This window comes from Pogona vitticeps, chromosome 4 (assembly GCF_051106095.1).
Source record: "Pogona vitticeps strain Pit_001003342236 chromosome 4, PviZW2.1, whole genome shotgun sequence".
Lineage (NCBI taxonomy): Eukaryota > Metazoa > Chordata > Lepidosauria > Squamata > Agamidae > Pogona > Pogona vitticeps.
Genome location: NC_135786.1, coordinates 116,993,834 through 117,007,195, shown reverse-complemented (window position 1 = coordinate 117,007,195; position 13,362 = coordinate 116,993,834). Strand labels below are relative to the sequence as shown.

At 42.1% G+C, this 13,362-nt stretch overlaps 1 protein-coding gene and 1 long non-coding RNA gene across 9 annotated transcripts in view; one reads left to right on the top strand and one right to left on the bottom strand.

The window, feature by feature from the left end:
• The window catches only part of LOC144588873 (uncharacterized), a 550,407-nt gene that overhangs the window by 140,674 nt on the left and 396,371 nt on the right, over positions 1 to 13,362 (top strand). The gene's annotated exons all lie outside the window — the stretch shown is intronic.
• Positions 1 to 13,362, bottom strand: part of TDRD5 (tudor domain containing 5) — a 43,501-nt gene that overhangs the window by 3,988 nt on the left and 26,151 nt on the right. For 6 of the 8 annotated variants that reach the window (XM_072998163.2, XM_072998169.2, XM_078392355.1 and 3 more), the window contains 4 exons: positions 12,568 to 12,768; positions 11,851 to 12,003; positions 2,359 to 2,544; positions 927 to 1,157 (listed from right to left, as the gene is read on the bottom strand). In XM_072998163.2, the coding sequence (XP_072854264.2) occupies positions 927 to 1,157; positions 2,359 to 2,544; positions 11,851 to 12,003; positions 12,568 to 12,768 (771 nt within the window). The remainder of the gene's footprint in view (positions 1 to 926; positions 1,158 to 2,358; positions 2,545 to 11,850; positions 12,004 to 12,567; positions 12,769 to 13,362) is intronic. The other 2 variants (XM_078392359.1, XM_078392360.1) reach the window with 2 other exon arrangements.

The following is a 13,362-nucleotide window of genomic DNA, read 5'->3' as shown; positions in this document are numbered from 1 at the left end:
GTATTTTTGCCAGTGGAACTATGAAAGGCATTTACAGTTTTGGCTACTGAGCCACCTGCGTTTCTTTCTGGAGAAGTCAAATATCACCAAGCTGTTCCTACACTTGTTACTGCCATGCTTCCCTCCTATAATGTACTTTAGGACAGTGGTTCTTAACCTTTGTTACTCAGATGCTTTTGAACTGCAACTCCCAGAAATCCCAGTCAGGACAGCTGGTGGTGAAGGCTTCTGGGAGTTGCAGTCCAAAACTCCTGAGTAACCCAAAGTTAAGAACCAGTGCTTTAGGAGACTGCCCTTAAAAATGGGTCTTGGATGCTCTCCAACTAGCATGAAATACCTCTGCATAAGTGAAACATTATCATTCTGGCACTAATTTTGGATGTAATTGTCGCCTATTTCTGAACTCAGATCAAGGCTCTGGCTCAAAACGATCATGTCCAGCTACCTGATGACTCCCTTCTTTGCTTGTCCAGTTTCTCCAATATTTGATGTCCTGCTCTAGAAACTTCCATAATTGAAATTTAGTGGAAGTTCACCAAAGGGCTATTCCAATGCCCTTCCCAGACAGAGGTGCTTCCAAGCCTTAATACTGTATTGCTTCCAGGTGGTAAGTGAAGACTGGCTTGTTCAACTGGGATGTGACACCAGCTGTAGTTGGCTGGCACATTTTTGGCATTAATTCTTTGCTGCTGATTTGTGTTAACTTTTTCTGATTCATTATTTTGGGAAGATGTTTCTTAGGTTTGCTGCTTTTATTATTTTCTATTTTCTACTTCTTTAAGGTATACCTTGGCCGTTTACAATTTCTACATAAAGAAAAGCAGAGCATTTAAAATATAAATCTGTTTGGATAATAGAAACGATAAATATAGATAAGTGATGATGACCACTTGCCCATGCCCATTCTTTGAACAGCAAATACCCACCCTCTTTTGTACCACTTCTTGGCTGTGTTTAGCTTCATCCTTGTTTCCTTCACCATTTGGAGGTTGGTGGTGAACTACTTCAATGTCAAGTCCCAACTTATCTCCAGTCTCATCATTTTTCTTTTGTTTGTAATAATTGGAAAGTATCCAGTCCTCATCCCAAATGTCACTGCAGAAATCCACTGGCTCCAGGTATGGCATCTCAGCATCTGAACACAGGCTTGCTTCATCCTAGAAAACGATATAGCCAAACTTCAAGAAGCAATCATTTTTAATTAACATGATTTGTTTTTTTAAATTCATTCACTGGAATCTCATCCACAAGATTTACCAGACGTAAATCACCAACGTTTACTACCCATGTTGTTTAGACACACACATCATCTTAACAACACAAGTCAGCAGATTTCTGCTAGGCTGAAATGCTACTTAAATAATTATCTTTTTTTAAAAAACCACACAGAAGGAGTTTGACAAGGACTCAGAACTTAACTGGAATGATATTTGGAGCTTAGGTGATCCCAGCCATCATACTGTATTAATTTCTAATGTTCTCAGAAACCTCTGATACTTCAAGCACATATACAGTATCCCTCTTTATTTTCTTTTGAAGATATCAATAAAAATATTGAATAGCTGCTGCCGTTTTATTTTAAATAATCATTGACTCAAGTGCAATGATATAAAGTCACTTACACCCCCAAACTGGGAAAAAAACTTTTTAATTAGCTACAATTTGCCACTGCCAGTGATATCACTCTCATTACACAGGTGAAGCTATGTAACAGGAAAATGGAGACAGGCCATTATGAGGAAAATGTTCATGAAACATTACAAGGTCAATTCTTCCACCATCACTGTCTTATTTTTGTTGATCTATAAATTTCTCTATGAACTTTCTGGCAAAGGAGGAGCAAAAATGAAAGAATGAAAATGAATAGCTTCAAATACACATAAATCTTTCTTTTCACTAAATGAGTTATGCTGACATGACCTTACCTATAGTATTGCAGATGACTTAGCCATGTAGTGAAGACCTTTCATGGGTAACAAAATGTACCCTTCAAAAAAGGTTATAAACAAGCTGCCCACTAATACTGCATAAATTCTGATTCCACCCTACAAGAGGAGGTTTCTAGATCAGTGGTTCCCAACATTTAGTAACCCAGGTATTCTTGAACTCCCAATTCCCAGAAGCCTTTAACACCAGTGTGGGCCACGGTTTCTGGGGGTTGCAGTTCAACTGGTTACCCAAGGATGAGAACCCTGCTTTAGATCGACTGATTGATTGATTGACTGATTGATCGATCTAATATTGACCCTTCAGGAATTTTGAATAATGTTGTATCTACAACTGCACACCTTGTTAACACAATTTTTGGTCTCTTTAAAATATGTAAACTTTAAATATTATTATTATCAAAAAAATTACCGCTTCCTGCACCTTAGCTTCTAATATCTGTTCATTTTGTCCTGAGCTTGAATTTTCATGACAGTCTTTCAAGAGGCATTTTTCTTGGAAGTCCAATGCATGATGAGAAGAATCAGTAAAGCAGTTGTCTCCCTGGCTTAATTGTTCAGGTTCCAAACATGCTAAATCATCACTTTTATCAAATCTCTAGAAAAAGCAAATTCCTGTCAGTCTTCCTGCATTTAGCAATCTGCATCTACTGAACACATATTTTTTAAAAGCAAAGTCCATATGTACCAAAATATTCTCATGATGACAATGGCAGGGCTTCAGATTTTGAACAAACTACTTTCAGCAGCTCAAAATAACCCTAGACTTGACCCCCACCCCCTGGACTAGCAACATGTCTTATTTGCATCGTAAACCATTTTTGAAAATCCCCCTCAGTTTCAAAGGCAGTTTGTTTGTCATGCTATGGAGGCAGGGAAGAAACATTGCAAGCTTCTTATGTGATCCTAAGTAGCAAGCAGCATTAAAATAAAATCAAGATAGCCAAAAGCCCCCAGCCTATGATGCAAGACAGAGAAAAGTCAAACACACCTGGAGTTTTACATCACTCTTTTAAGAAGGCTAATTTGTGGATTTGAAGTCATGCATACCAAGCTGTCAAATCCCTCACTTACCAGCAGAGGATCTACCTTTCTGGGATTATCACTTCTGTTAATTCCAAAAGTTCTATCAGAATATAACTTTTGTAACATTTCTCCAGTCGTACACTTCACCCTGTACTAGACTTCAACAATCAAGGACTAGAGTCAGACATTAACAACTTGGCAGCTACTTTAAGCATCAATGGGAAGACCACTCTCTAGGTAGCATGGGAAGTGCACGACTCCTCTCCTGAATTCTTCTCCTGTGTCACAGGCCGGCTGCCACAGAACTAGCAGAGATAAGGCACTTGCCACCTCATTTATCACATTTTCTAGAGCAGAAACTGACAATCACATGAACCCCACCGTGATTAAAAGAAAAAGCTCACTTTTACTGAAAAAAGGCATTTATATTTAGAGGTATTCTTTTGTAATGTTCGAATTTACAGCAGGTTGGTAGGCAAGAAAACAGGCCATCAGGAGAAATATTGAACATCCAAGGTTACTACTGGCCTGTCAAAGGGCCTCAGCTGACTAGCCTGTGGAGATGGTGCAGAAGAGAGGTTACTTACCTGTAACTGGTTCTTCTAGTGGTTATCTGTGAATTCACACAAATGGGTCTTAGTGCGCTTGTGCAGAGAGCCTTCTCTCGTGCTTGGCCCCATCCACAGTACAGAGTGGCTCAGTTCTGAAGAACAGTCCACCACTGCCCAGCATGCAAGAAGCATACGTGATGGACAGAGGGGATGATGGGTGGGAAATGTGAATTTATTTATTTATTTATTTTATTTATTCAATTTATGCTCCGCCCATCTAGCCCACGTCTACTCTGCGTCACTGATGACCACTTGAAGAACCAGAGTTACAGGTAAATAACCTCTCTTTCTTCTTCATGGTCTTTGTGAATGCACACAACTGGGTGACTAGCAGGAGGTAATAATAAAGCATCACAATAAAGAAGGTTAGAACAGCACGACCAATGAGGCATCAACCTTGGCATGGACATCCAGCCAAAAGTGGCTTGCAAAGGTGGATGGCGTAGCCCAGGTGACTGCTTTGCAAATGTCCGTCAGTTCAGCCCCTCTGAGAAATTCAGTGGATGTTGCTACGGCTCTGGCAGAATGAGCCCTTACAGTGTGTGGTAAGGGTGCCTGGGCAAGTTCATATGCCAGACGAATCCTGGAAACAATCCAATTTAGAGATTGTCTGAGAAGTGACAAAGGAACCTCTAGAATGACCATGCCAGCTGATGAACAGCTTCTTAGACTTCCTAAAAGTAGCAATGAGTGAAACATAATATGGGCACGACATACATCTAAAGAATGCAATGAACATTCTAGATCGGAAGTAGGCAAAGGAAAGAACGTAGGTAGGACAACAGGCTGTCTCAAATTAAAATCAGAAACCACCTTAGGCAAAAATGAGAGGTCAGGGTAAAGTGTGACCTTGTTGGAGTGAAACTGGAGAAAAGGTGGATCAACTCAAAGCACAGAGAACTCACTAGCTCTACAAGCTAAGGTAACTGCAACAAGGAAGACAGTCTTTCAGGTCAGGAGTCTCTCTGATATAGATGCCAGTGGTTTGAATGGGGATCACATCAGGCGACTGAGCACCAGCTAGAGTGACCACTGAGGAATAGGTGGCTTCCATAAGGGCGCATGTTTTTCAGGCCACACAGAAATTGTTTAAGCGTGGGGTGATGAAACAATGATGCAGACTCTGAACCCTGAGGCTGATGGGCTACTACTGTTGCAATCTAAACCTTTAATGTAGAGTGAGAAAGGCCATGTTGAAAAAGGTGATGGAGGAACTGAAGGACAGCATCCAGTGACATAGGGAGTTATGGGATGACACGAATGTAGAGAAAGTGTTCCATTTATAGCCATATAATGATGTTGTGGAGGGCTTACGAGCATGGCTCAGGACCTCTGCTACTATGGCTGCACCCTCCATGTACTCAGATGTAAGGTGTGAAAGTCCAGATGGAATGCTTTGCCCTGGTTGAAGGTCAGCAGATGAGGAAACTGTGGAAGGCAGAAGAAGTCAATGGCTATGAACCAGAGGGTTGTGAACCATGGTTGGCGAGACCACAATGGGGTGATCAAAACTGCATCTGAATTGTTCTGCTGAAGTTTGGTTATTGCCCTTCGAAGCAGAGGAATGGGTGGGAAAAGATATAGGAGTCTAATCAATCATGAATGCATCTCCTATCGATCGGAGTCCAATCCCTGCCCTTGAGCAGTACAGACTGCATTTTCTGTTGATAGGCAAACATGTCCACGTGGGACGCCCCAACAATGGCACAGGAGGTGGAATATGTTTCTGTCGAGCGACCACTCATGACTGCATGAATGTAGTCTACTGAGATGGTACGTGAGCATATTGTCCTCCATCAAGATGTGTACTGCTACAGGGTAGATGTGACAGGTGTAGCACCACTCCCTCAGTGGTATAGCAGTGAGAGTGTGCATGTCCCTCCTTGTTTGTTTATGCAGAAGAGAGCTGTTGTGTTGTCGGTAGTGGCCTGCATTGTTTGTCCTGTGATGAGATTTTCGAAGGCTCGGAATGCCTTGATCATGGTAAGAAGCTCTAAATGGTTGGTGTGCAGCTTCACTTCTGAAGAGGACCACAAGTGTTGTTGCAGTGGGCTCTCCAGCCCGTGGGGCTGGCATCTGTGGTGACTTAAACGGACAGACAGAGGGGTCTGAATGATCTGCCAATACTGAGATTGTGGGTATTGCTCCACAATGTCAGTTGGGATGCCAGCTCTTCCGATACTGTAAGAACTTTGGTTGGAAGATGGACCAAAGAATCAAAGTATGTGAGGTACCATGCTTGGAGCAACACGACCAGATAGGCGGGATATAAAATAAATAAATAAATAAATAAATAAATAAATAAATAAATAAATTTTGAGATTAACATGTTGGATGACTGCCACTGTAGAGCTATGCGATGCTAAGTAAGATGGGCAGTGATGTGTGCACCTGGAGCGAGAGAAAACTTGCCTGCCTGTCTCTTGATAGGAAAGCACGGCATTGAGTAGTCAAGAACTGCTCCTATATAGGTGACTTGCTGAGATGGTTGGAGAATAGATTTAGTGAAATTGACCAGGAGCCCCAAGTCTGATAGAAGGGACACAGTGTGTTCGACATCTTGTTCTGCTTTGGCACGGGATGGAGATACCAGAAGCCAGTTGTCCAAATATGGAAAGACAGTGATGCCTTGAAAGTGGAGATATGCGACTACAGGTGCCAGGCATTTTATAAATATTCGTGGCACTGTTCGTAAGCCGAATGGAAGGGTTTTGAACTTGTATACTGACCCTCAGAAGGAAAAACCTGACAAATCTCTGATGGTCCAGACATATATTTATATGAAAGTAGGCATCCTTTAAATCTATGACAGTGAACCAATCGCCGTGTGGGAGTAACTAGATAGTGCTATCTAAGGTGACCATACAGAAATGCCTTGGGATGATGCAAGAGGTGAGGTGGCGGAGATCTAAGATGGGACGAAGACCGCCATCCTTTTTTGTGACTGCAAAGTATCAGGAATAGAACATAAGGGCAATGTCTGCGTGATGAACTAGTAAGATGGCATCCTTTTCCAGTACAGAGCATATCTCCTCCTCCAATGCAGAAGAGGGGGTGGTAGTTTTGAAGATCTCAGCTGGTGGGAGGGTGTCAAATTCGATGGCATAGTCTGTGGCAATGATCATAAGAACCCAGGCGTCCAAGGTGATGCATTGCCAAGTTTGGAAAAATGGTGCTAGCAGAGTCATGTAAATGTCTGGTATTGATGTATGGAAGAAGTCAAAGATTCTGCTGTGGGCGCTGCCTCGCAGTTTGCTGATGGAAGGAGACAGAAGGCATGCTGGAGGCTTGAGGCCATTGGCGATCCAGAGGAAACCTTCATTGCTGGTAAGTATAGGGGCGATGCCTGGTGTTACATAGCTGGTATTGTTGGGAGTTATTATGATCATGCCATCCTTCATAATTTCAACAGGTTATCCAGAATTTCATCAGTCTTCTCATCAAAGAGCCCTAGACATAAAAGGAACAACAGGGAAGTTTGGCCTTGGAGTTCAGAACAAAGCAGGGCAAAGGCTAATAGAGTTTTGTCAAGATAACAAGCTGGTCATCACAAACACTCTTTTCCAACAACACAAGAGGAGACTCTATACATGGAAATCACCAGATGGGCAATATTTAAATCAGATTTATTATATTCTCCGCAGCCAAAGATGGAGAAGCTCTATATAGTCAGCAAAAACAAGACCTGGAGCTGACTGATCATCAGCTTCTCATAGCCAAATTCAAGCTTAAAATGAAGAGAGTAGGAAAAACCACTGGGCTACTCAGGTATAATCTAAACCAAATCCCTTATGAATACAATAAAGAACAGATCTAAGGCACTAGATTTGGTGGACAGAGTGCCTGAAGAACTTTGGATAGAGGGTAGTAACATTGTACAGGAGGCAGCAACAAAAACCATCCCAAAGAAATGGAAATGCAGGAAAGCAAAGTGGCTGTCCAACGAGTCCTTACAAATAGCAGAGAGGAGAAGGGAAACAAAATGCAAGGGAGATAGGGAAAGCTACAGAAAATTGAATGCAAACTTCCAAAGAATAGCAAGGGGAGACAAGAGGGCCTTCTTAAATGAACAATGCAAAGAAATAGAGGAAAATAACAGAAAAGGAAAAACCAGAGATCTGTTCAGGAAAATTGGAGATATTAGAGGAACATTTTGTGCAAAGATGAACATGATAAAGGACAAGAATGGGAGGGACCTAACAGAAGCAGAAGACATCAAGAAGAGGTGGCAAGAATACACAGAGGAATTATATCAGAAAGATTTGGATATCCCGGACAACCCAGACAATGTAGTTGCTGACCTTGAGCCAGACATCCTGGAGAGTGAAGTCAAGTGGGCCTTAGAAAGCCTGGCTAACAACAAGGCCAGTGGAGGTGATGACATTCCAGTTGAACTATTTAAAATCTTAAAAGATGCTGTTAAGATGCTACATTCAATATGCCAGCAAGTTTGGAAAATTCAACAGTAGCCAGAGGACTGGAAAAGATCAGTCTACATACCAATCCCCAAGAAGGGCAGTGCCAAAGAATTAATCGCGTTTCAATGCATTCCTATGGAAAATGGTGCTTCAACTTACAACCATTTAGAGTTACGACCATCTTCTGGAATAGATTAAGTTTGTAAGTCGAGGCACCACTGTACTAGAGAACGTATTCACTAGCATGAACTGTATATTGTCCAGATTCACCTCATCCACACCATGGCAGCTACCAGACACTGACAGACAGATGCACTGCCAGGTGTTCGGAAAAGAAGCACCCAGCAAGGTGTCATCAGTGAATTCATGACAGCAAACTCAAAAAGCCTTGGATTATCTTACTGAGGAGATTCATACAGATAACGAAAAATCATTATCCACAACAATGAAACTAGTAATACAATACAGTACAGTGAACCCTTGACTTACAAACGGCCTGAGTTATGAACGTAATCACTCTCATAGGAAAATATTGACTTGACTTACAAACTTAGATTTGAGTTACGAACTAAAAAACTGTGTGGGAGGCGGGGAAAGCCGCCTAGAGTGGCCTTTTAGGCCAGATGGGCAGGGTATAAATCAAATAAATAAATAAATAAATAAATAAATAAAGCAAGCACGAAATTTGAACTTTCAGTTAACCATTGGCCAGCGAAGAGGGTGCCTGTCTGCTTCCTCGCTCTTCCCAGAGTTTAGAGAGTGGATTGGGAGACAGTCTTCAGACTGTCTGATACTGTCTGGACTGTATTTTATTTTTGGCAATTTTGGGGTTTTTTTGGTTTCTGATTTTTGCTTTTGACATTCTTTTTTTAAGCAGAGCCGATTGCCTGTTCTGGGTGAGTACACTGTATGTTTTTACTGTATGCACTGTACAGGGTTTTTTGCAGCTTGGTGGGGGGTAGGGCTAGGTGTGTGTGTGGGGGGGTCTTGCAGTATTTTAAAATGTCTGTGCCTGTAGTTAAAATATTCTTTGAGTGCATGAACTCTTTGTTCAGGAAGGCAGGCATTTTTGTGCTGGAGGAATGTTTGCTGGATTGCTATGCCTTGCTGTGGGGAGGTATGTTTCTGTGCTCTTATGGGTCTTCCATTGTTTTAAAATGTCTGTGCCTGTGCTTAAAATGTGGATCCAGAGTCTTTTTGTGCTGGAGGAATGGTCACTGGGTTCTGTGCCATGCTGTGGGGGGGGGGGGGTTTACCGCCCCTCAACCCAAGAACCAAAAACAGCCAGAACGGATTAATGGTTTTCAATGCATTCCTATGGGAAATAGTCGGGTTACTTACCTGTAACCATGGTTCTTCGAGTGGTCATTCTGTGAATTCACACAAAAGGGTTAAATCAGCGCCAGCGATGATCCTCTTGGAACGTTCTAGAGCTTGAATAGAAAAGAAACAGAGTTGTACATCACCCATACTGCGCATGCTCCACCCACCCCAGCCTCAGTTCCATTTATCCGCCACCAGAAACAGCCACTTGAGCTGAGTATGACTATGAATTTAAAACACCCAGTGACGGATAGTGGGGAGGCAGGGTGGGATTGTGTGAATTTACAGAATGACCACTCGAAGAACCATGGTTACAGGTAAGTAACCCGACTTTCTTCATCGTGGTCTTCTGTGAATGCACACAAAAGGGTGATTAGCTAGCTGACTCACCGGACGGAGGGACGTCACTGGAGGACAGATGTTAACACCGCTCTCTCGAAGGATGTCTCTCTCCTAGCCCTCAGGTCTAGTCTGTAATGGGTGATGAATGTAGAGACGTTAGACCACATGGCAGTCCGACAGATATCAGGTACATCAATGCCACGTAAGAGAGCTGTAGATGAGCCACTGCCCTGGTAGAGTGAGCTCTAAGTCCTTCAGGAGGATCTCTGTGCATGAGCTCGTAGGTCAGTGAGATCGTGGAAACGAGCCATCTGGACAGGGTCGACGGTGATGCTGGTAACCCTTTCTTACAACCAAAATAACAAAGAAAAAGTCTATTGGATTAACTGAGTCCTTTCGTTCTTGAAACATAAAAGGCAAGCGCCCTCCTGATGTCCAAGGTGTAGAGCATGCGCTCAGTTTCATTAACCGGATTTGTAAACAATGTAGGTAAAACAAGAGGTTGGTTCAGATGAAATTCAGTGACAATCTTGGGAAGAAAGGACACATCAGTATGTAAAATGACCTTCTCCATGAAAAATTGTAGAAAAGGTTGGTCCGCTCTCAGTGCAGCTAATTCGCTAGCCCTACGGGCGGAAGTAATAGCTACCAAGAAAAGGGATTTGAGGGACAAAAATTTTAAGTCACACTTAGCCACAGGCTCAAAGGGAGGCCGCATGAGAGCATGTAGAACTAACTGTAGAGACCACTGCGGTACTGGTGGTTTAACTGGTAGTCTAAGATTCACCAAACCCTTTAGAAAAGCTTTAACAGTTGGATGTGAAAAAAGGCGGGAAGCTCTCGAACCTGGAGGTGAAAGGAAACAATTGTTGCTATGTAAACCTTCAAGGTAGAAATCGAAAGGTTAAAGTAAAAAAGAAAACGAAGAAACTGTAACAGTGTAGCTAAATTCACTGGAGACGCAACCAGTCCTCTGGAAGTTGCAAATTTCAGAAAACTTTTCCACTTGTAACTATACAGTTTCGTAGTGGATGGCTTCTTTGACATGTTTAATACCTCCTTGATCTGCGGGATATCCTCCTCGCAGTCAGATGTAGAGTGTCCAGGTCCGGGTGACATACCTTGCCTGCATCCTGTGTCAGAAGTCCAGCCTTGGCAACAGGTGGTTGAGCAAGGCTATTTGAAGTAGATGGGGTAGCGGCGGAGGCGGGAAGCTCCATAGGAGACGGTTTTGAGGCGGCCAGAGCAGCGTCCCAGAGATGGTATTTCAATCGCTGCTGGCGCGCACGTAAGACAGGTTTAGTAAAAGCCCTACAATGCCTACAATCCTGGGGTGAGTGAGCCTCCCCAAGACAAAAAAGGCACTTGTCGTGTCCGTCTTGGAAGGGGAGCTTTCTATCACAAATTATGCACTGGCTAAACGGACTGGAGGGGGACATAAGCTGTATACGAAAACGACGTCTCGCTAGGGGAGACCGTTGATTTAGGCGGGGGGAAAACGGTATCGCCGAAGTAAAGGGAAAAAGCAGTTTCAGAGTCCAAAAACCAGAGCCGTGTCAGGATAGGAGATAGTCAGAATAGCCGGTAACGTTGCAAGGGTCAGGAAAGCCTAAAGTCCGAAAAAATAGTGAAATAACAGGAACTCTAGCCAAAAGGAACCACTTCGCACGGTGGAGAAATGGAACTGAGGCTGGGGTGGGTTGAGCATGCGCAGTATGGGTGATCTACAACTGTTTCTTTTCTATTCAAGCTCTAAAACGTTCCGAGAGGATCATCGCTGGCGCTGATTTAACCCTTTTGTGTGCATTCACAGAAGACCACAATGAAGAAGCTGATTTGACTTACAAACTTTTTGACTTACAAACTTCCTTCCAGAACGGATTAAGTTTGTAAGTCAAGGGTTGACTGTACAAGTAGGTTACAGCAATAAAAGCCCTGACACTGGTCACATGTCTGTATCTATGTAGAAGCATGAAAAAAATTGCAAAATATTGAAAGTTGCTGATAATTCATCAAGATTAGCTGAGATATGCCCTGACCCAGCCTCCAATATATATCCCCCTTTGTAAATATCTTTTTAATTGCCATTTCAAAAAGACAGCGTTATGAAGATTTGGATTCTTTGTCATGGACAGTTTTAAAAAGTTAAAAAGTTAAAAGAAAACACAGAAAAGCATTTATCACCTGGGAAACCACTTCATTCTTGCAAGGTTCTGAATATGTTGTTTCCGGAAGGCCACCAAGAAATTTCAACTGAAACACGGAAGCATCTGCCTCTGGATCCTGTTTTGGACTAGGTTTTATATACAGAGCATATGGGTTCAACTTGCTGAAACCCTGTTAACATATAAGAATAAAGAAATGTCTTCCATAGCTTTCCATCACTTGATCATGCAAACCACCGCCAACAAACAAACTACTGCTTAAGACTGTTTATATTCTACATCCTTGGCTCTGTAAGCTCAGTCCCATCTCTGGTTCAACACTGTTCTGAAGATATCATAGCACACCACTGTTCAGAGTACTTAAGCACAGTTGATGTCTGAAACATTATATTATTTTTAAAAACAAAGTGATGATACAATGGAAATATAAACACTGTAATTATCATTTTTTTAAAAAAAATCAGGGTATTGTTTTTTTTAAATAACATCAAAGTTTAGCTACTCTGTAAGCAACAAACCCATTACCTAGCCTAGGACAGTCTTGGAAACAAAGGCATATTGTTATGTGCTATCAAGTCGTTGTATGCTTTAATTACCCCTAAGGATACTTAGGGCATTTTCTCCCCAACCTTATTACAAAAAAGCTTGAGATTCCCTGCCTCCAAAACACACTAAATCCAGCATCACTCTCCCTCCAGTTTCCTCCACCCCTACAAATAGCTTGCCCTCCTTTTACATTGGAAGGAATATTCTCTTTGCAGACAACGGCATGACCCTCCAATCTCAGCACATTGTGGAGGTAAATATCCTCATCAGAGCTGGTGTCACAAAGGAAAAGGTAAAGAATGCCATCTCTGTATTCATCCACGACTCCAACCAGCAGCTTAAGTCCACACAGCCTTTGGAATTCATGTAGGGCACTGATGGTCCAATCATCCTTGATGGGGAGGGGAAAAAGGAAAATTACAAGCCTAAAGAGAAAAAGCAATTTCAGTTTCATCTGACATTTGTCATCATTATTCTACTTACCAGGATAGGCATGAAACAGGTTGGCTCTTCTGAGAAATGCACAGCCAGAGAACACAAGTCTGCCTACTGTTGTTTTATAATGATGTTAAAGATATACTGCCTCCTCCCTAATAATCTTGCAGTTTATTTTTTTCTTGAGTCCCAAATTCACAAAACAGGATCTAATTCACTCTTTACTATTCAGTTCCTCCAGAAATATATCATGCCTATAGGGGGGGAAATTCCAGACAAGGGCTGGAATCTTATCTGTGTTTGTGTAAAAGTCTAAGAAACTTGCCATAGCTAACTGCAGCTACAGTAACTGACAAGTTGCCCCAAAGATTCATCTTGGATCAGGGATGTCATCAGGCACATGACAAGAATTTATCATCACAATCAGCCACACCAAACTGAACAGAGCCCACAAAAATACCAATAGGATTCTGTCTCATAAAAAATTAAATATCCAATCTATTAATTGCAGCCAATTTAAAAAATATATAGCAGAATCACATTTAGTTAA